This window comes from Bidens hawaiensis, unplaced genomic scaffold, assembly GCF_021521415.1.
Source record: "Bidens hawaiensis isolate Kalapana, Puna unplaced genomic scaffold, B.hawaiensis_p1.1 tig00044020_1, whole genome shotgun sequence".
NCBI classification, from domain to species: domain Eukaryota; kingdom Viridiplantae; phylum Streptophyta; class Magnoliopsida; order Asterales; family Asteraceae; genus Bidens; species Bidens hawaiensis.
Genome location: NW_027497796.1, coordinates 51,803 through 74,751, shown reverse-complemented (window position 1 = coordinate 74,751; position 22,949 = coordinate 51,803). Strand labels below are relative to the sequence as shown.

Here is a 22,949-nt window from a genome sequence, read left to right as displayed (position 1 = left end):
TTAAACTCAATTACATAACCACTAATGACAAAAATGTATTACTCTCAGTCAAAAGGTTATCAGTTTTTAGTCTCAGACATATCTAATCTTATGCAAAAGTTTTTTACACAATCCAAATTATAACAAAATAAACCAATATACAAATTAAATTTGTTTAAACCTAACAAAATACTTCTTTCAGTTAAAGCAAAAAAATTTTCGCTTTCAAACTCAAAACATTTTAGCTTTCTCGGAGCCGGCAGTAAAGTGAATGTTGTAAGGGTCAATGTGGTTTATCTACTAAATGAATTAAATAATAATAAAAATCCACGTGGGTTGGATTATCTGGCGACGTGGCAAAGTTGGATTCATTTGACCAGTCTGTGGCTCCAAAGCTATTCAAGTTTCCATTTGTAAACTGTCAAACAACACACATACACAGACACAGAGCTCCATCAATGGCGACTACAACCACCACTTGTTCCACCCTCGGATTATTACCCAAACTCTACAACCTCCTTTCATCTTCTCCATCGCACCTTTCAAGGAAACCAGGGCTTCATACAAAACCGATGACTACTAATTCATCAAAACCCAGTCGAAGAACAATATCAATTGCATCCTGCTTAATCGATACCTCTCCAATTGAATCAACAAGTCCCAGAGTTACCCTTCAAACACGGTAATAATAATATTCATTACATGCCACTAAATTATTAGCTGAAGAAAAATAGCCAACCGTATAAATCCGGACCGGACCTGACCGGATCGTACAATATAATTATACTTACTTTTTTAAATATTTATAGTATCAATATTTCTGTTAAATATAAACCGGTAGTGAAGAAACACTAAGTAACCCCGGGCAGATTACGGATAATCTGGGGGTTAAATAGATGTTTCCCACGAGGGTTAAGTCCGGCAAAGATGGTTCTTCTGATGACCTGCAAAACAGACACCGTGAGCTCGTTACTAAGAAGGGGGTACCTCCTTGTGACCACCCTCCGGCTTGAGAATCAGACTAGATTGCTCTTGAATATAAGTGTATATTAAGAGAATGACTAGAGCAGATATCAGATAATATATGGAGATATAAGATGTGATAAGATGATAATACCGTTCCAAGGTGTTGGAGTATTTATAGCCGAAGGTAGGTTTCCAAGAAGGTACAGCCGGCTGATAGTATTCCTATTCTGCCAACTGTGGGCTACGCACATGCCATGCTGGTGGTTGGTGGGTAGGCAGCGGCTGATAGTGACCAAGCCGGCTGTGTACTATTCCTTTTCCACCAACTGCAGGCTATGCACGTGCTACGACAGGTTGGTGAGTAGGCAGCGGCTGATAGTGACATTAAGTAATAGAGCATGCTGCTCGTTGTACTGTTGTCAGTGAGCTGTCGCAGCTTTTGTCAGGTCTTTTGTCCATACCTCGTCAGGTACAGTACAAAAGATCATCCAGTAGCGTACGGACTGGCTCATTTGGGCGGGAGTTTTCCCGGCTTTGGGCGGGAGTATTCCCGGCTTGCTCACTCCTTCTTCAGGTGACATTACTGAATTATTTAAGAGTTAAGTGCCTTGTGCGTGTAGCCTTGCTGCGCGGGTAGCCTTCCCTGATGGCTAGTATCCGTTGCTGCGGGAACAGGCGGAGTACGTCGACCATTGGGAGGCTTTTCCTGCGGGAACAGCTTGCGTACTGCGCGTAAGGACGTCACGTCTCTGAGCATGGTGGGTCCTGCGGATCCAGTTGGTTTCTGCGCAGACGTCTCTCTTCAAGGTGAGTCTTGCGAGTTTAGCATTTGTGCAGACGTCCCTGTTGAAGGTGAGTCTTGCGGGTTCAACTGCGCAGACGTCCCTCTTTGAGGTGAGTCTTGCGGGTCCAACTGGGCTCTGCTGGGACCTACCTCTCAAGTCCCCCCAGTCCAATGTTTTCATGAATTGTTAATGAGGTGAACTTTTGGACTTAAGCAAAGGGTTTTGAAAAGGGTTTAGTTTTAAGGTTTTCCATGGGGATTCTTCCCGCGGAAGTCCTAATGTCACGTGCAGAAATTCCCGACTTTTCTGCTTGATCTTTGGGTATGATGCGGGTAGGTCTGTAACCTCCTCGCAAGTCAGGAGCGTTGAGTTCCACTTGTGTAGATTCTCCATGAGGTTTTGGTAGTTTTGAACATAGTGATCAATTATGTTAAACAACCAATTCCATCTTGGAGCTTCAAACAATCTAGTTCTCGACGTTCCCGCTATGCGGGGATGTTATTCCCGTTTCCGCAAGCATGGCCCAGAAGATCCTTTTTGGTTTCAATTCCCTGCGGAGTGCTAGGTATGTGAAGGGTTTCGCCTTGACACTGTACCCGCACTCGTCTTATAGTTACTTTACTTCCAAGGTATTTCTGGCTTCAATTCCCTGCGGGTGCTAAATATGTGAAGGGTTTTGCCTTGACACTGTACCCGCACCCGTCTTATTGTTACTTGGTTGCCGAGGTATTTTTGGCTTCAATTCCCTGCAGGTGCTAAGTATGTGAAGGGTTTTGCCTTAACACTGTACTCGCACCTGTCTTATAGTTACTTGGTTGCCAAGGTAAGGGGTATAGTCCCGCTTACTTTTGAATCTTTTTGAAATTCGAAGAGTTGGTGAAAAGATAAGAACAGTCCAAACTGTTGAAGGGACGGTTGCGTAGTCCGACGGTTTCTTCTGACAGTTTCAGGACGTGCAGGAAGTTATGGCGACGTGACAGTATATGGTCAATCCAGACGCTTTTTCAGGCGCGTGGGCACGAGTTTTCGGGCGCGTGGCCGCAAAGTTTACGGCGCGCGTCCTGTCAACAGCTGTTGCCAGCTTGCTTTTTCCACGTGTCATAGTTTCATTGCACCAGCGTTTTCCTCTCTCTTCCGCATTAAATTCATCGCATTCATTGCGATGAGTATATAAAGGGGGAGAGGGTGCATCTTAATCCACAGTTTCACTTCTCTCTTCTTCTTCTAGACGATTTCCGGCGAATACTCTAACCTTTCCGTCGAGCATTCTCCTGAAATCGTTCTTCACATCCAAAACATGTCTTCCGTTCATGATCTTGAGGCTACCGCCGAGGAGTCTGACGTGTATGCCGAGAATCCGTCGTCTACTTCTGATAAGGACGATAAGAATACTGCTGGTGAGTGCCAGTGTGCTCTTACCGTCGACCTGTACCATTACATTGTTAGGAAGTTCATGCTCGAGCCTTTCGAGCCTGAGTTTCCTAAGCCTCATCAGACGGTGTACGATGCCCCCAAGGGCAAGATAGGGGTGTATGCCGCATTCTTCGTCTATGGGAATCTCAGGTTCCCATTGACGAAGTTTGTGTACCGTGTTTTGGAGAGACACGGTGTACATCTGACGGAGGTACACCCAATGGCGATCGCCAAGATTCGCCATTTTGAATGGGTGTGCCTCATTCTGGGCGTGGAGCCCCATGTCGACCGCCTGATGACCTTCTATTCCTGGAGGTGCATCCAGGGGTGGTATACCTTGGTCACTCGGATCAAGGGTTTGAAGATCTGCGCTACCGAGCGCAGTCTTCGGTCCTGGAAGCGGGAGTTCTTCTATATCTCCGCTCGCGTCGTCCCCATAGCGATGACGTTCAAGAACGGGAGAGCTCTCCCGAACCTTCACGCCTCCAACTACCAGGAGGCGGAATGGTTCTCCAAGATTTCCCGGATCCAGTCTCCGGTTTACCGCTTTGCGGAGTCCGGGATGGTGATGCTCGGGATGAGCCGGGTGTGGAAGGATGCTGGGGCGGAGGCGCCACAGATTCCCATCGTCCTCGAATACGGTTTGAACTCTATCCCTTACGGTATGCTCCGTCTTCTTTGCTGATTTAGGGTTTTTCTTCAAACTGTTTCTCTTTTTATTTCAGAGGGGAATGACTTACAATCGCTCCTGCATCCGTGGGAGGCTGGGTACTCGTGCTCTTGATGAGAACGAGTTGCCCATCCTTGAGCAGACGGCGGATCGGTTTGTGGAGGCCTACCCGCCAGGCCACGAGATACTGAGCGCCACGCGGCCAGGTAAAAGATTATTTAACCCTCGCCCTCTCGATGCTCAAACCTCTGCTGGAATTGCTCTAATCTTGTCATCTTCTGATGAGGAATCCGCAGATGGTCCTTTCTTCGCGAGGAGGAAGAAGGCTGCTGGCGGGAAGGGCAAGGCGAAGGTTGCCTCCACTGCCGATCAGGTTAACCGGTCTGACTCGGAGACCGAGAGCGAGGAGGCGGTGGTGGTGAGACCACTGTTCCAGAGGTTGAGACAGCTGTCACCTCTGAGCAGCCCAGGATGACGACGGTGAGCGGCGTGAAGAGGCCGGCTCCATCGGTTCTTCCCCGCCTATCAGAACCTTCAAGCTGAAGAGAACTCGTAAGTATAATTTTCATTTACTTTAACTGCATATCCTTCCGCCATTATATTTAACTATCTTGTCTTTATGCAGGCGTGGATGCAACTGCATTCCAAAGTGGTGCGGGGAGGAGCACCTCTGGACCCATGACGGTAGGTTTGGTCAACCTACCCGAGGCGATGACCCAGGCGGCCGCGCCTGTTTCAAGTGTTGGTTCAGTTGCTCATCCCGTTGAGGCAACTGTTCCAACTGTAACATCATCCCCGCCGGCTGTCAGTGCGATCTTCACGGAATCCTTCACTGAGCCGGCGGTGATATTTCTGCGGGTTCTTCCGCAGCGGCGGCCACGGTTGTGAGTTCATCTCCAGTGAGTTCACCTCCGATGGTCTCTACCGCAGCGGCTTCGACCGTGCCTCCGGCGCCGGCGACTACCTCGTCTTCGGCCGGTTCAGCAGGTATGTTCGGGGCTTCTAGCAAATCTCTGCCTCCTTCCCATCTGCCTGACCTCTTGGATGGATATCCGTTAGGTTCGGGTGATGGGTTTGGCGGCTACCGGCCTACTGTCGACCCTACAGGTGCGTAGGGTTATTTTGGCCTTTATATATATATATATATATATATATTTATATCTTTTCCTAACTGCTTTTTGTTTTTGCAGTGTCGGATTCGAATGAGGTGTATGTTCCACGGTGGAACATCCGCCGGGGAACAACCCTTCGGACGGCTGTGGACTGCGTCGAGTGGGCGCGTCACGCGACCCCAGTGGTGCACTGGGAGAAGCTAAGTCAAGCTACCAGGAGGGTAGGCTGACAAACGAGCTTCGAATTCTCCTTGCCCGGATGCAGCCGCGCGTCGAGCTGCTTTGTCGTGAAAACGACAAGTTAAAGGCGGCTCGTATCCAAGAAGTAGCTCAGGCGCGGGCTATCCGGGAGGAGAACAGGAAACTCTCCGCCGTTGCTGCGGAGAAGGAGAAGGCCTTCAAGGCCCTTGAAGTTGAAGTTCAGGCCCGTCTCGAGGCCCGTTCCAAGGCTACCCAAGCTGTTAACGAACATCTTCGGTTGGCTAAGGAAACTGCGTGGAACGCAACCGAGAGGGCCACCAAGGCTGAAGCTGTTGCGGAGCCTCTGCGCGCCGAGAATGAGGAGCTCAAAGCCAAACTAGAGAGGCTCCAGCAGGCTCATGACGCCTTGGCCATGGAAGACGCCAAGAAGCTTCAAGAGATCTTGGACCAGAAGGGTATGCTTGACCATACTGAGCGTAAGCTAAAGGGCGTTGAAGAGGCTGCTGCTAAGGAAGTGTTGCTTGCCAACCTTAACAAAAATGAAGCCGAACGCGTCCGTAACCAAGCTCAAGCTGCCCTCCAGGAGGCTCTGGTTACCAAGGAATGGCTTCTACGAGAAGCGTTGTCGCAGGTAAGCTTGGCTTCATAACGTCTTTACGCTTTTCTTTGTACTTAGAAAAGGTTTTGATACTTGGTATTTTTGTAGGTTGTGTATCGGATCTTCACGGACACATCTTACGACGATGCCATGAGCGCAGCCCTCAACGCTTCTCATGAGGATGGGGAAAAGGCTGGCTTCTTGCTTGGTCTGGGGTTTGTTGAGAAGAGCATCCCGCTTTCCAACTTCCCTCTATATGATGTAGATACTGAAGCTGCGTATGACCAAGCAGTGAACCAGTATGCTGCCTTCCCGCATCCGGTGGTGGAGAAGGTGAACGAAGTTGCTGCTGCTGATGATGGGCTAACCATTCTCAAGACCTTCCTTGAACCGCCACAGCCAACTGATGGTGCGGGTACAAGTGGGTTTGGAGGGAGTGGTCCTGAAGCTTGAACCTTTAGATCCCTTCCCACTGTTAGGATAGGTTTATGTTTCTGTATAGATTTACACTCTTGTAGGCGGGTAGATACCCGGCCATTCTTGTAATACTTGAATTTTTATGGAATGTATAAACCTTTGTGCGGGTAGGACCGCCACTTTCACTGGATGACTTGCTTTATAGACGTTATATGACTTGTTCATGCATATTATAGCTTAATTTGGCACTTGTTTTGCCGCATAAACCATATATGATTCGCTCGTGCATACTTTAACTTAGCAAATTTCCAAGTGTTTTGAACAAGTTAACCGTTCGACGCGCGGTTGTCAATAGGTTAGGGTTCAGTTTCCTCTATCATGATTGTGCGGGTAGGACCGTCACTTTCATTTAGTGGGATGACCGATCTTCACCTATAAGTGACCTGCGCGAAGGTTTGCCGTTTTTTGTGTTTATACGGGTTTTGCCGCCGTCCACACGCAACGACTTTTTACACTTATTTATGCGGTGACAACCGGCATATCAGTGTTTTGAATAAGTTAACCGTTCGACGCGCGGTTGTCAATAGGTTAGTTCGGTTTCCTCTATCATGATTTGTGCGGGTAGGACCGGCACTTTCATTTAGTGGGATGACCCAACTTTACCTATAACTGACCTGCGTGAAGGTTGGCCGTTTTTTGTGTTTATGCGGGTTTTGCTGCCTTCCACACGCAACGACTTGCTTCCCCACTTATGTATGCGGTGAAGACCGGCATATCAGTGTGGAAAGTTCATAAGTATAAATGTAAGATTATCAGCGTCAATGTGATAAGGAGAATCATTTCCATTAGAAGTGGCTCCGGGCCTTTTCTTTTACAAGTTTGGAATTGATCTACATGCACTGTGTAATTGAGCTCCCTTCCATGTTCTTGGGATGGGAGTGTCATCGAGCCTTTCGAGCCGATATGCACTTGGTTCGGAATCTCGTTGTTTACGCAGTATGTAGTCTCCAACATTGAAGCTGCAGTTTCGTGTTTTTCCCAACTGGGGTTCAACACGCATTAGCCTGCTCAACGTTCATTACGCCACGAGGTGCGTGAGCGTCCCATCTCTGACAAATGCTTCGACGATGTCCTTCAAGTCTAAGCATTCCTCGGTGGTGTGGCCTCTTGTCCTGTGGTAGTCACAGAATTTGCTTTGATCAGCGTTTGGACGCTGTCGGATAATTGGAGCTTCTGGCCATGGGAGCCTCTCGGTGGCGAATATCTCGGTGACGCTTTTGGTGAGTGGCGTCCATTCGGAGTTCCGGTTCGACAACTTCATGTTGTCCTTTCCGCCTTACCGAGGGTGCGAGCCGGATGAGGTGTCAAAGTTTACCCTTGACTGTCAAATACCTAGCTTCCTCTTTTTGTTTAGTCGGGCGGTAAGGACGTTGCTTTCTCTTGTTTTCTGGGTGTAGAGGTTTGTGCTTTGGGGAAGATCTCTACCCAGTTGCCTTTCCGTTTCCGCGAAGCGTTTAGCTGCTGTCATGATGGCATCCCATGTGGATGGCATGCCGTCTTTACCCGTTAAGGTGCGGATGAGCTCTGGATCTTTCACGCCCTGGATGAAAGCTGCGCGAACAAGATCTTCGCTAATAGCGCCCAGACTCAGCTTCTTTGAGTTGAAGCGAGTGATGAAGTCTAGCAAAGATTCATCTTCCTCTCGGATGCAGTTGAGGATCGTCCATTGCTCTTCAGTGTACTTTCTTTGTTGACTGAAGTGTTGGCTGAACTTCTGTTGGAAGTCTGCCCAATCATAGATGTGGTGGACCGGTAGACGGTCAAACCACGCTCTGGCTGCTCCAACCAGCGTCATTTGGAACATATAACACCACGTGGGTTCCGTCCAGTTGCTGACGGTTGCCTCCGCTATGAATCTGTTCAAATGATCGTCTGGGTCGGATATACCATCATAAGTGCCGATGTTGGACATCTGTTTGGCACTTCTCGGGGCGATTGCTTCCGCAATGTCCCTTGCAAACTTGGACGTTCTCGCATTTGCAGCAGTTGGTCTAAAGGTTTTGGAGAAGTCGCGTGGGTTTCCCCCCGCGTTCCTTGGTTTGAAGGTGACTCCGAAATTCCTTCTCGGTTGGAAGTCGGTTTCCTTACGCTTCCCTTTCGCCCTATGGCGAGGGTTTGCGTCGGTGTCGGATTCCTCCGAGTACTCGCACTCACTACTCATGTTGACCTGTTGAGTGCTTCCAAATTCGTCAGCCTGTTGGATGGAACGTAAGCGTTCGTCCAACTCAGCTTGGAATTCCTTCTGACGTGCTTCCGCCCACGCTTTAACTTGTTCAAGTGTTTGGCGGGGGAGCCTCGTCTGTTGTCTTTCCACCTGGGTATCAATGAATCTCAGGGGATGATTGTTTACTGCACTTGCCCCGGCTTGGGTAACCGGGGTAGTGTTCGTAAAATTTACTGCACTTGCCCCGGCTTGAGTAACCGGGGTAGTGTTCGTAAAATTTGTGTACTCGCCGGTGTTCCTCCCAGTAGCTGGGGTTGTGATTACCGGGGTTTCTTGGTCACTCGCTGGCCTTGGGACCGGAGTAACGTTAACCATCTTTCCAGATTTTTTGAAAAAAAAAACTGAAAAAGATTCAAGTTCTAGCTTTTATGCACGGATGGCGCCAATGAAGAAACACTAATTGACCCCGGGCAGATTACGGATAATCTGGGGGTTAAATAGATGTTTCCCACGAGGGTTAAGTCCGGCAAAGATGGTTCTTCTGATGACCTGCAAAACAGACACCGTGAGCTCGTCACTGAGAAGGGGGGGGGGTACCTCCTTGTGACCACCCTCCGGCGTGAGAATCAGACTAGATTGCTCTTGAATATAAGTGTATATTAAGAGAATGACTAGAGCAGATATCAGATAATATATGGAGATTTAAGATGTGATAAGATGATAATACCGTTCCAACGTGTTGGAGTATTTATAGCCGAAGGTAGGTTTCCAAGAAGGTACAGCCGGCTGAATAGTATTCCTGTTCTGCCAACTGTGGGCTACGCACATGCCATGCTGGTGGTTGGTGGGTAGGCAGCGGCTGATAGTGACCAGGCCGGCTGTGTACTATTCCTTTTCCACCAACTGCAGGCTATGCACGTGCTACGACAGGTTGGTGAGTAGGCAGCGGCTGATAGTGACATTAAGTAATAGAGCATGCTGCTCGTTGTACTGTTGTCAGTGAGCTGTCGCAGCTTTGGTCAGATCTTTTGTCCATACCTCGTCAGGTACAGTACAAAAGATCCTCCAGTAGCGTACGGACTGGCTCATTTGGGCGGGAGTTTTCCCGGCTTTGGGCGGGAGTATTCCCGGCTTGCTCACTCCTTCTTCAGGTGACATTACTGAATTATTTAAGAGTTAAGTGCCTTGTGCGTGTAGCCTTGCTGCGCGGGTAGCCTTCCCTGATGGCTAGTATCCGTTGCTGCGGGAACAGGCGGAGTACGTCGACCATTGGGAGGCTTTTCCTGCGGGAACAGCTTGCGTAATGCGCGTAAGGACGTCACCCGTCTCTGAGCATGGTGGGTCCTGCGGATCCAGTTGGTTTCTGCGCAGACGTCTCTCTTCAAGGTGAGTCTTGCGAGTTTAGCCTTTGCGCAGACGTCCCTGTTGAAGGTGAGTCTTGCGGGTTCAACTGCGCAGACGTCCCTCTTTGAGGTGAGTCTTGCGGGTCCAACTGGGCTCTGCTGGGACCTACCTCTTCAGGTAGTGTAAATGTATAATTTTCGTATTAATGATTAACTAAATACTAATTGAAAAATGAGTTGAGGCCAAATCCTAACCACGCTACCGCAGTAACAAGTTGCAATGGATCTCACTTTGGATGTTTTATAATTAAGCTATTAACCTCTATATAACATACATTTCATGTTTCCGGACATCTTGTGTTTAAACATCACTATGGGCGAAACTTAAATAAATAAGTTAAACGGTGAAACCAAACTGGAACCAAACCGCAACTAACGGTTTGGTTCAGTTCAAAAAGTTCAACGGTTTGGTTTTTGTTTACAAGAATAAAAACCGCGAAAACCGGACCGTGAGCACCCCTAATTTGAACCATCATACTAACTTTTTAGTTATGTTTTCAAAATTTTAACCTACAATGACTTTCACATTTGTGGTGTGTTTATATATATATATATATATATTTCAATTTTAACGGAGGCGAATAAACATCGCATCTCTATCACTTTCTTTTATTTTATACTTTTTAATATTAAAAAAATGTAGTAATATGATTAATGTGTAGGCTATATATATATCAAGATTGCAAAAATCGTTAGGCGGACCCTAGGCAGCCGACTGGGGAGTTGGGTGTACTCGGCCTTAGTCGGTGAGTATTCAGCCTTTGTCGGAGAGTACTCGGGGATGGCTCACCGAGAACTCGGCCTGGGAGGGGATTACTCATTGAGTACTCGACGCCTAAGCGCAATTTTTACTACCATGATATATATAAAAGAAATATGTTCATATATATTATTGTTTGAATTTCAGTAAGAACAAATAAACATTGCATTTCTATAATTTTCTTTTACTTACAAACTTCTAATATATGCATATTAAATACAAATCTGATCATCTGGTTTCAATCTAAATGCATACAACATTCTGCATTCATAGTTCATACCCTAAAATAAGTGGATTTTGTTTGTTTTGCAGTATGTGGAATTGGAAAGGCTATTCGATTCGGTATCAGTACGCTGGAAACAGTGGCCCTGCATTAGTTCTGGTTCATGGATTCGGAGCAAACAGGTCCACCATCAATTCATACTTTCACTAATATAGGTATTTTGCCATTTTTGGTGATGTTTTATGAACCCTTGTTCGGGTTATTAGCTGATAAGGTGGCCTTTTGACAGTGACCATTGGAGGAAAAACATCCCGGTTCTAGAAGAATCACATCGGGTTTATGCAATTGATCTAATCGGTTATGGTTACTCTGACAAACCGAATCCCCGTGAGCTCGGAGACACTCGGTTTTACACATTTGAGACATGGGGTGCTCAACTCAATGACTTTTGTACGGAAGTGGTTAAAGATGAAGCATTCTTTATTTGCAATTCAATTGGAGGTAATCCCGTAATTTTTTAGTTCAACCTGGAGGCAATCAGTTAATGACTAAGATAATGGGGTACTTCTTTGTGCAGGGCTTGTTGGTCTTCAGGCCGCAGTGACGGATCCAAGCATCTGTAAGGGGATCATGGTGTTAAATATCTCCCTTCGGATGCTACATATAACAAAACAACCGTGGTTTGGAAGACCCTTGATTAGATCTTTCCAGAACTTATTGAGGTGAATTTTCGGATCAAAACCTCGTTTGTGTTTCTATAAAGTCACTCAACTTTAATTAGGTGTTTTATTCGTAAATAATTTCTTATAAATGTTGAAGAAGTTTAAAACTTAAGCAAGGCAAAGTAACCAAGATTCATATATGTTTCATTTGCCTTAATTAATTTTAAAAATATTTAAGCATTTATTAAAAAAAATGCATAGGATTGAAACATCTAATGAAAGTTGACTAGTTGAGTGACTTTAGAACCACTTGAGACACTTAATTACTATTGGGTGAAATTTTCCATTTGGGTTTTGTTTACTGGATTGTTTTAAGTTATGTTATGCACGTTTATCTCAGAAATACCCCTGTGGGAAAATTCTTCTTTCAAACTGTTGCCACACAAGAATCGGTTAGGAACATCCTTTGTCAGGTACTTACATACATATACTTTCAATAGATTACCTTTACAAGAGGTCTCGTGTTTGAATCTAACTTTCACTGTGCTTAACCTGGTCGGCAGCCCATTGGTGGGGCCCATGAGTTTTTTCTAACGTGTAATGATTTTATGCAGTGTTACCATGATACTTCACAAGTGACTGACGAACTAGTTGACACGATTCTTCGTCCTGGGCTTGAGCCCGGTGCAGCCGACGTGTTTCTTGAGTTTATTTGTTATTCCGAGGGCCCACTTCCGGAAGAACTACTGCCTCAAGTAAAGTGTCCTGTGGTGGTAGTGTGGGGTGATAAAGATCCTTGGGAACCCATTGAACTTGGAAGAGCTTATGGTGAATTTGAGCCGGTTGAAGATTTTATAACCCTCCCGGGTGTCGGTCACTGCCCTCAGGATGAAGCGCCCCACCTGGTCAACCCGTTAATCGAGTCTTTTGTCGCACGCCATGCGACAGTGAAAAGTTAGTTATTACGTAAGTATGCTACATTTTTACCATTGACAGCCAAAGGAAATTACCGTTTTATATTAAAAGTTTAAAATAATAAAGATGATTTTGTTTGTATAATTGTACCAATTTTTTTGCTAATTTACAACAGAAAATATTGACAATCTAAATCTTCAAAATCCACAAGTTGTTTTGTCAAATGGACCAATATTTCATTTATTTCACGATTTTGAGGGTGCGATTTATCTCTTATTATAAACTCATAAACGCGCCCATTAATCTCAACCGAACTACAACCGGGAGTCTTGTCCACCCCTCTTACCCTCATCAACTTCCTCACCTCCCTTGACTTGTCAAACATCTTTGCTTCCCAATACATACTAGCCAACAACACATAGATCCCACCATCGCTCGGGTCCAACTCAAGTAGTTTAAAGCCCGCTCGTTCACCCATCTCAATGTTTTTATAAATTCTACATGCAAAAAACAATGCTCCCCACACACCCTCATCCGGAGTAATTGGCATACTGCTTATGAGCCCCTCGGCTTCTTGCAATAACCCGGCTCGACCAAGAAGGTCTACCATACACGAGTAGTGTTTACATTTGGGAGAAATGTTGAATTTTGATGTCATTTGGGCGAATATTTCACGGCCCTCGTGCACCAAACCACCATGGCAACAAGCTGATAAAACACCTAGAAATGTGACCTCGTCTGGGGTCAAACCAATACGGATCATCTCTTTGAAATGTGATATAGCATCATGAGTGTAACCATGGTTAGCTAGACCAACAATTATGGCAGTCCATGTTAACGAGTTCCTGTTAGGCATATCATCGAATAGTTGCTGTGCCTTTGCTATATTACCACATTTGGCATACATGTCGACAAATGCAGTACCTAACGCAACAGTTGTACAAAGATTGTGTTTTTTGACGTAATGATGTAGCCAGATTCCAAGATCTAGTGCCCCGAGTTGTGAACACGCAGACAAGCAATAAACCATGGTTACTTCATCGGGGCTAACGGTCGTTAATTGCATTTCATGGAACATCGACAACGCTTGTTCAAAACGTTTCGTTTGTATGTAACCTCCAATCATGGCATTCCAAGAAACCACATTTCTGTCAGGCATTTCATCAAATAGCTTCCGTGCAGCATCCATATCACCATGTTTACCATAACCGGCAATCATGGTGGTCCAAGACACGACTGTTTTCTTGCTCATCTTATTGAACAAACTCTCTGCAGCCTCAATATCCCCACACTTTACATACATGTCCATTAACGCATTACCTAGTGGGACCGTCATCTTAATATCATTTCTTTCTATATATTGATGAAATTCAATCCCAAGTTTCAAAATTTCCAGTTGACGACAACAAGATATTATTCCCATCATGGTAACCTCATCCGGCTTAACACCCTCTTCAATCATCTCTCGGTACAATCTCAACGCCATGGCTTCCCGGTTTTCACATACCCGTTAATAATCGAATTCCACGACACCAAATCTCTCACACAACTTTCATCAAACACCTTGTTTGCATCATCTAATTCTCCACATGACACCAACATATGAATAACAGCATTATGTATGTACACATCAGATTCAAAACCTAAACGAATTACATGCCCGATAAGCCCCAAACCCATCCAAATCAACGACAACTTAGCGCAACATTTAAGCAATAACGGATACGTGTAATTATCCGGTCTGCTCCTTCTCAACATCTCTATATACAACAAAAGACAGTCTTCCGGTTTTTGACTCTCGGAATAACCCCTAATTATCACATTCCATGAAAACACATTCGGGTTCGGTAAACTGTTGAATATTGTTTTACAATAATCAAGATTTCTTGATTGTGAAATTGCGGTGAAGGCAAGTAATCGACTTGAGGCTAAAGCGTCAGAGATTAATCCAGTTACGATCATTTGCGAATGGATTTGTTTCATTTGGTCAATGGATTTGCATTTTTCTAATGTGGATAAAAGCGGGTTTGAGAGGATGAATGAATGAGTCGTGTTCCAATTGGCGAGCGATCGAGTATGGAATAACGATAGAGTTAGTATACGATTCGGGTATGCTTTACGCCGAGATCTCAAGTTGGAAATCATCAATGCAAAATCATCCAACAGTTCCGAGAAAATAAGAAATCAGTCACTTGGGCATTTCGTCGAACACCTTATAGGCATGATCAAAAGCTAGCAAACAAGTAAATAATTACAGCATAAAACAGAGGGGAAATGTGGGAAATTGAAAAATGGAAGAGGGAAAGCTAACGGTATGAAGAAATTGGTGGGTAAAGATGGAGAAATTGGATTGATGGTTTGATTCTGTAAGGTTTTATAGTGATTAGAAACTTTGAAGATACATTAATAATTTTTTATTAGAAAAAACAATGGGGTTTGAAACTAAAATCATAATTTATTTCCAACATATATAAAAACTCATAGTAAATTTATTAAAACTAGTGCTAATGGTGGATCATCAAATATCAATAGAAAATATATAAGGTCTATGGTGTACCTTAACGCTCATGGTGTTAAAGATGAGTTGACAAACGTTAACGAGTGTCATACCACTTTGTTCATGGGTTAAAGAGGTGTTAATATGTTAACGAGATTTAAAATCCTCTATACACATTAACTTAAGAATCAATTTTATATTAAATAAAGAGATGTAACGGGTGTTAAGCAATTTCTTTAGGTTGAGGTGGAGTGAAATGGGATAAGCAGGTGAATTGATACCTACGTGCAGTTAAGAAGTATGAATGTATACTCCATGACTTAAGGAAACGCGTTTGAGATATAACATTTAGCAGCTTTAGTAGACGAGGTAACAACATATATGTTGATGTGATGATACAATATTTATTGGACTTTAAATAGGTAGACTAGTTATATTATAAAGAAAGTTTGTTTTCTTACACCATATATACTCTTTAAACTGTAATTGACCTTTTGTTAATACCAATTTATGAATTACGATGCAACTCTTTTTTGTATGTTTTCTCAATTAATACACGAAAACTAGATCCCATTTCAAGTCATATAAATAATTATACAAGTAATCAAAAGCAAATGTGTCATTGTAACAATAGAACATACGAGAAAAATACATATTTATCTATATATATATATATTATATATAAAACATGAGTGAAGGACTTCTTAAATTTTAAGAGGTATCAAACTTGTTGCTTTTAGTATAAAGTATAATGCATAAAATTAAGACATTTTACTATTTTAGGGGCTATTTTGTATTTTGACAAATTTGTCTTTTAGCAAAAGCAAAATTTTACGGTTAATTTTTTATTTATTAAAAAATAATACAAGTTTTTTCATTTAACTTTAATCACATTTTGTTAATTTATATGATAGTTGCATATATACCCTTTATTTTAAACCAACTACCCCGACGACGTTTAAACGTTTATAACTTTTTCACACGCTAATATTTATTTTAAAAAATTATACCATTAAAACGAGTATTTTATTCTCTTTAATTTGAGTATGGTATTGCTATACTTTTTTAATTCAAAAACTTAACGTGCTATGTGATTACTGTTAAAGACCGGCAAACGAATCGGGCGGGTTCGGCCGTTTGGGTCATGGGTCTAAAAGGTTAAGGTTGGAATGAGTCGATACAAAAAGGTTAATTCGGTTTGGGTCAGGACGGGTTTGGGTTGAAAGGAGTTGAGTCATAACGAATTTCGGTTAGAAAATTATCAAGCGGAACGGGTTGCGTGTCAAGACGAGTTCAATGTAGCGTTAAGTGCGCACCAACATCTTACTGAGCGTGCACAATCGTTGTATGACGTGCTTACTAACACCGGTTAAGAATCCCAATGTCGCAATACGAGTATAATATCGTCGGGTTACGCGCGTATTATTATAAAGTCACGCACATACAGAGACAGTAACACGGTTACGCATTTGATGTCATGTTTGCGTGCATACCTCGCCGCATCGCACGGGCACGCAACTAGTACTATATATAAAGTATGAGTGAGAGATCTTTAAATTTTAAGAGCTACCAAACTTGTTGCTTTCAGCACAAACTATAATGCATAAGATTAAGACATTTTATGAGTAATTTTGTCTTTTAACAAAAAAATTCATGTTACGGTTGATTTTAATCTATTCAAAAATAATTACAAGTTTGGTCCTTTCACTTTAATCATATTTTGTTAATTTATATAATAGTTACATACATACCCCTTATTATAAACCAACTACACCGACGATACTTAAACGCTTACAATTTTTTCGCACACTAATAATTTTTTAAAACATTATACCATAAAAACGAGTATTTTATTCTCTTTAATTTAAGTATGGTATTGCTATACATTTTCATTGTGAAAACTTAACATGTTACGTGATTACCATTAAAGACCGGCAAATGAATCAGGCGGGTTTAGTCATTCGGGTCATGGGTCTAAAAGGTTAAGGTTGGAATTGGTCGATACAAAAAAGGTTAATTTGGTTTGGGTCGGGACGCCTTTGGGTTGAAAGGGGTCAAGTCATAACGAATTTCGGGTTAGACCAGTGTTAAGCGGAACGTGTTGCGGGTCAAGACGAGTTCAATGTAGCGTTACGTGCACACCAACACCTGATTGCGTGCGTACATTAGTTGTGTGACGTGCTTACTAACACCGGTTAAGATTCCAATGCCGCAATACGAACATATTATCTTCGGTTTACACGCGTATTATTGTGAGGTCACACACATACAGACCGGTAACACCGGTTACACATCTGATGTCATGTTTGCGTGCATACCCCGCCGCATTGCGTGGGGACTCGACTAGGAGTTATATAAAAACCCTTTTTTTTATGAAAACATCAATTCAAAATAAAAAATAAAAAATATCGTAGAACACGCATCTCACGTGAGTACAGAAAAATCCACAACAAATATAACTCCAATTGCGCATATCATTATTATTCATTCGCTTTTGAGCCCTAATTTCTTCTCATTCTTCGTCATCTCTCTTGCTCTCAATTTCTTCGTTCAGGTACTACACTTTCATTCTCTTAATTAATTCATTCATGGCTTCCAAACTATTATGCTCTCTGGATTTTACTTTATATATAACCAAAATCACCGTCTCTCGTTATTTAATTTCTTGTCTTAAACTTTAATTTGTACGATTTAGCTATCCAATTAACGGTAGTTGCAGTTTTGATCTATACGCATATACTTTTAGGTTAGGTGTTTGTAATACACATATTCTGACTGGATTTTAATTAATTAATTAATATAGTATGTAAATTAGGGCTAGCTAAATTCATTCTGTTTAGCCAGATTCTTTTCTTAGATCTGCTAAACTATATGAGATTTAATCATAACAGCTTTACCTACGCTTGCCTTTTAACACGTTGCGAAACGGAGATCATGAAGTTGCCCTTGTTTTTGACCATTCCGATCCTACGTGGATAACACCTTCGGTACTGATGTGTACATTATCGTTTTGTGAAGACATGTCTTTATTGCCCCCAACTGCCGCTGTTTGTTGGTAATACTCATTCTATGGCTATTCGAGTTCAACTTGGTATTACCAAACCACGATGGCACTGTAGTTGGTGGCAGTTGAAGATAGGTTCCTTCATTTAGCCTCCATGTACGCAGCAGTCTCGTCGGTGTTGTCCGCAGAGGAACAGAGCGGCCAAAAAGTAAACAATCGGCAATTTTATGATCTTCTGTCTTCGATGAGTCGCGTAACCGCGCCTTAGGAGTCGTTGTTAAGGCTGTTTTGATTGGTGGTTGTCGTTTCGTTTTGTTCGGATTGTAGATTAGCAGAAATAAGAAAAAAGAGCACGACTTTATAGTGAGATACGAGTTAGGTTAGGTTGGCGGGAAGAATATGAATTTCATGGGTATAGGTCTCACCAAACCCGGATAGTTCTTAAATGAGTTATAACATCTCATTTATTTGTAAAACCTTTTCATAATCAAACAATAATTTTCACGGGTCATGGGTCTCACCAAACCTGGATAGCCCTTAAACAGGTTATAACATCTCATTTATTTGTGAAACAATATAAACTCAATGAATAACCCTATCTTTCAGAACACCAACCTTCTATCCATCAGGCTTCTTTAAGATAGGATTTGTTTCATTGGTAGAGTTTTAATTTCAGGCTGAATGCTCCCTATTTTTCACCTTGTTATGTTTTTTATTATTTTTTGAGGATCGTTTTTCTTGTTTATTTATACAAGTTTTTTCTTTTGTTTTGCTAAACTAACCGGCAGAGCTAAAACATGGGTGGAAGAAGCTATTCTCCATCACCGCCTAGGGGCGGTCGATATGGAAGAAGGGGAAGGAGCCCTAGTCCTCGGGGTCGCTATGGTGGTGGTAGTCGCGGAAGAGATCTTCCAACGAGTCTTTTGGTTCGTAATCTTCGTCTTGATTGCCGGTATGCACTTCCTTTTGTTTATTATATTGATATAGTAATCCGATGTTATATTTATTATATATTTTCTATTAATTTGTTACATGTACTTGTACTTGCAAGTGGTCTTAATTGTTGATAACACTCTGATGTGTTTCAGGCCTGAGGACCTCCGAAGACCGTTTGGAGAATTTGGTCCTTTAAAGGACGTCTACTTGCCAAGGGATTATTATAGCGGGTAAGCCTTAATTTAATCACCAGCTTGGCAGATGGTTTGTACTTTGTAGTAGTAAATTCATAACTATGGAATTAAAAGTCACGCCATTTATGATACAAACCAATATACATTGTATTCAGTTAATCTTACATCTCAAACTGAGTTGTCCATTAAGGTTGTTGTCATTTAACAGTGAATTGAAGTAAAAATTTTGAAGACATGAATCAAGTATTAAGTTGATAAATGAACTAAGTACCAATCAAGTAGTAAAGAGTTCTATTCAAGATGGTTTTGTTTGGTAGTAAAGATGTGAAGGAAATTGAGTTTGGTTACATTTAGAAGATTTCAAGATACCAAGTCTTGAAGAATTTCAAGTCATATTAATACTGACATTTGCAAGGTCAGCAGTTATGCTTATGACCATGACCTTCCATAACACTGGAAACCAATCATATATCAAGACTGCTTAATTCAGTTTGAAATCAATTACCTTGTTAAACTGGTTAATGTAGGTCATTTGCTTTTGTTTTTACTGCTGGTTTAGTTTTTATTTAAACTTTATCTGCAGGGAGCCACGAGGGTTTGGTTTTGTTCAGTTTGTTGATCCTGCTGATGCAGCAGAAGCAAAATACCAGATGGATGGTCAGGTTTTTCAAGGACGAGAGTTGACAGTTGTTTTTGCTGAAGAGAATAGAAAGAAACCGGTAGATATGAGATCACGAGAGCGTAGGTTTGTATATTATTTTTTTTATTTTTTATTTTTCTATCAAACCATTTGACTCGTTAGGAGTAAACCTCATTGGCATGTAAATGAACCGAATTAACACACACAGTGCATGTTTGTGTTTGCTTGTTTTACTTAAATCGAACACGAACAACTCAATGAACAGGGTTTTCTTGTTTTGTGTTTGTTCGTTAAGAAATGAGCATGCTCGGGTTTGTTTATGTTTGTTCTTCATGGATGGTGCATAAATGCAAACGAACAAACATAGCTGAACTGTTGAAGTGCTGAACATAGATGAACGAACATAACTTAGCTAAAACCAACTAAAAGTAAACGTTAATAATCTGTTGGGCCTAAAAATTTATTAAAATTAGACTAATTTTTAATGGGCCTAAAATATTTAAAAGAATTTTGTAAAGTATGTAAACAAACATAAATGAACTTAAATGGACGAGCATAAGCAAACGTTCACGAACATAAATGAATGAATGAGACATGTGTTCATGTTTGTTTGTTTAACTAAATGAACAAAACTTCTGTTCATGTTTGCCAGTTTATTAATAAATGAACTTAAACTAACTTCCCACCGAACGGTTCTCTGAACGTTCGGTTCATTTACAGGCCTAAATCTCAATTTATACTTGCCCATTCATGAGTGAATGGGTCAAAACTGCTTAGTAGTTCATATTTTGGAAAATTGCCAAGAAATTTAATCGAAGTTTTTCATATTATACAATGTGGGGAACCTAAAATTCTCTCATAAAAAGGAGTGAAATTTAGTTTTTGAAATGTTACGAGAGTTTAGTTTTCATAACCAAAAATCCCAAATTTATCGGAAACTAAACGCTGTAAAACTGTCAAATTTGGGATCTTTAGTTACTTATATTCACAATTTCTGCTTAGATATTGAGTATATTGTTAGTCAATGAACTTTTTTATGATTAATAATTTCACAGAGGCGGAGGTGGAAGCAGATATAGTGACCGCAGACGATCACCGCCACGTCGCCGCTCTCCACCTCGGTATGCTAGATCACGGCCTCGCAGCCGTGAGTACTCACCTCCTCCCAAAAGAAGGCATCATTCTAGGTATATGTTTGTTTCTCTTTTCTCACTTTCTTGTGGTTGTGAAAGATTATGTTGAATTAGTTATGATCTCTAATTATCATTTATTTAGGTCGGTTTCACCTCGAGGAAAAAGGTACAGTAGAGAAAAGTCGTATTCACAGTCACCAGTGAGGTCTAGGAGTCCTAGTCAAAGTCCCATTAGAGACCGGTCTCCTCTACCCTATAATGGGTCAAGGAGCCCAAGTCAAAGCCCTGAAAGGGTGACGTCAGCAGGCCGAAGCCCTAGCCGAAGCAGAAGCCCTGATCCTCGTGATTACGCGAGAGGCAAACCAAAGAGGGGTGATTCTGTTAGTCCATGAGTTGGCACCCCAAGTGATGTGGCTGTGGAAACCAAACTGCTGTTGTGTTTTTAGAATTTCTACATGTTTTTGATTTTGATCTGGTGTTGGTTGTTGAGGACTGTCGTTCGTGGTACTTTTTAGTCAAGTATTATGGTGATTCGACTGCTATTGTTTTCGATTTCAAACTGGCTTATGTTTGTTGGAGTGTTTAATTTATGCGTAGAGACAAAAAGTTTAAAATAGTGGGCTTACTTAAAAGTTCCTTTCAAATATTCAAAATTTCGTTTTCTACAATGTGATTGTCAATGTTCTACTTATAAGACACATATGGGAGATGAGGCCGACATTTGTCGGCTAACACATGTCTAGGTTGTCGGCTGATTGTGGTCGATAGATGTGTTCTAGGTTGTCTGTTGATTGTCGTTGATTGGAGTTCGGCTTGGTTGGTTAGTCTGGGTTAGATCGCTTTGATGAAAATGAATGAAACGTATAAAAGTTTAAACTAACATGTATCAAAAGCAATGAACTTGGTATTCTTGTTTAAAGCAACACAAAAAGGTAAGAATAAAAATAGCATTACGTAACGCTGTAAACGAATCGGGACCTTGTTTGTGTTTGTATGTTAAGCTTTTGTTGAACAAACGAGCGGTTCATGAACGCTTTGCTAATAAAAACTCATGTTTGTGTTTGTTCATTAAGTAATTGAGCTTGTTCATGTTCGTTTGTGTGCATTCGTTAATATTGTAAACAAGCACGCAAACACCACTGGACACAAATGAACTATAGTAAAACTTAACAAACACACCAGAAAGCAATTTACGTGATATGTGATTTGGCAATGGAAGGCAGGGACCAAAGAAGGAGGCCGTGACAGAACTTAAAAATATTAATATATTAATACATGAACTTAACCGGACAAACATAAACGAAACTAATCTGGAAAACGTAAACGGACATATTACCAAACGTTTACAAACACTACTGAACGAACGCTTCCTCTGTTCAAGTTCATTAGTTAAGCTTCCTGAACGAAATTTTTTGTTCATGTTCGTTCATTTATTAAACGGATGAACATAAACGAATTTCTCGTGAAACGATTCAGTTACAGCTCTAGTATTATGAAACATTTGTTTTTTAATTTTTTATAAAAGAGAAACATAAAAAAAATAAATTAATAAAATTCATAAATATTTAAGGATGTCGTTTTCACCTTTGAAATTTTAACCATAACCAAGGTCCAATAAATCGGTATGTAATGTTTATTAATTTCACGAGGCATGTCTTCAGACTTTTTTGGACCTTTATGATAACATCATCTTAAGTCTAAATATTTCACTCCTAGTATAAAACAATAATACTCTCCACCAATTTCCCTAACTATTTTGACTCGCATTCTGCAAGTGCAAACCATATCGTTTGATTTGTAATATGTTTTCTTTTATGCATCTTGGGGTTGAGATCTTGGCTATGGAGTTACATCTGCGCATACTATATTTTCCGATCGTGTTTTCGTTGTTTAATTCGAAAGGTAAATCTTTTTGAAAATTGATTTTCTTCGCCTATCCAGATGGTGGTGACATTTATAGTAGGTTAAATGAGATGGACTCCCCATTTTTAATTAAAAATCACAATTTCTTAAATTTATCTTTTATTTTCAAAACCTTTCAAATATTATTTCTTTGTAACATGAGGATACACATTAAGTCCCTAAATAAAGGGAACTCGAAAATTTTTTCTAAAATTCAGTTTTTCTTAAATTAAAAATGGGATGGTGATGGGAACCAAATTGAAATGCTCTGAGTTGTATTCTAAATATTTGTATTTTTGTATGTATGTATGTGGT

At 41.6% G+C, this 22,949-nt stretch overlaps 2 protein-coding genes and 1 pseudogene across 2 annotated transcripts; 2 read left to right on the top strand and 1 right to left on the bottom strand.

Annotated features, from left to right (window-relative positions):
* The first annotated feature begins 339 nt into the window (after positions 1-339).
* LOC143594626 (uncharacterized) lies at positions 340-12,480 on the top strand. Its single transcript, XM_077073890.1, has 6 exons — positions 340-661; positions 10,841-10,933; positions 11,041-11,252; positions 11,329-11,473; positions 11,814-11,886; positions 12,028-12,480. The coding sequence occupies exons 1-6, from the start codon at positions 438-440 to the stop codon at positions 12,370-12,372; spliced, it is 1,092 nt and encodes a 363-aa protein (XP_076930005.1). The 5' UTR covers positions 340-437; the 3' UTR covers positions 12,373-12,480.
* LOC143594624 (pentatricopeptide repeat-containing protein At2g22410, mitochondrial-like) lies at positions 12,407-14,473 on the bottom strand (annotated as a pseudogene).
* Positions 14,474-18,255: 3,782 nt separating this feature from the next.
* LOC143594627 (serine/arginine-rich SC35-like splicing factor SCL30A) lies at positions 18,256-21,376 on the top strand. Its single transcript, XM_077073891.1, has 5 exons — positions 18,256-18,781; positions 18,918-18,995; positions 19,543-19,704; positions 20,655-20,786; positions 20,875-21,376. The coding sequence occupies exons 1-5, from the start codon at positions 18,627-18,629 to the stop codon at positions 21,122-21,124; spliced, it is 777 nt and encodes a 258-aa protein (XP_076930006.1). The 5' UTR covers positions 18,256-18,626; the 3' UTR covers positions 21,125-21,376.
* Positions 21,377-22,949: the final 1,573 nt, after the last annotated feature.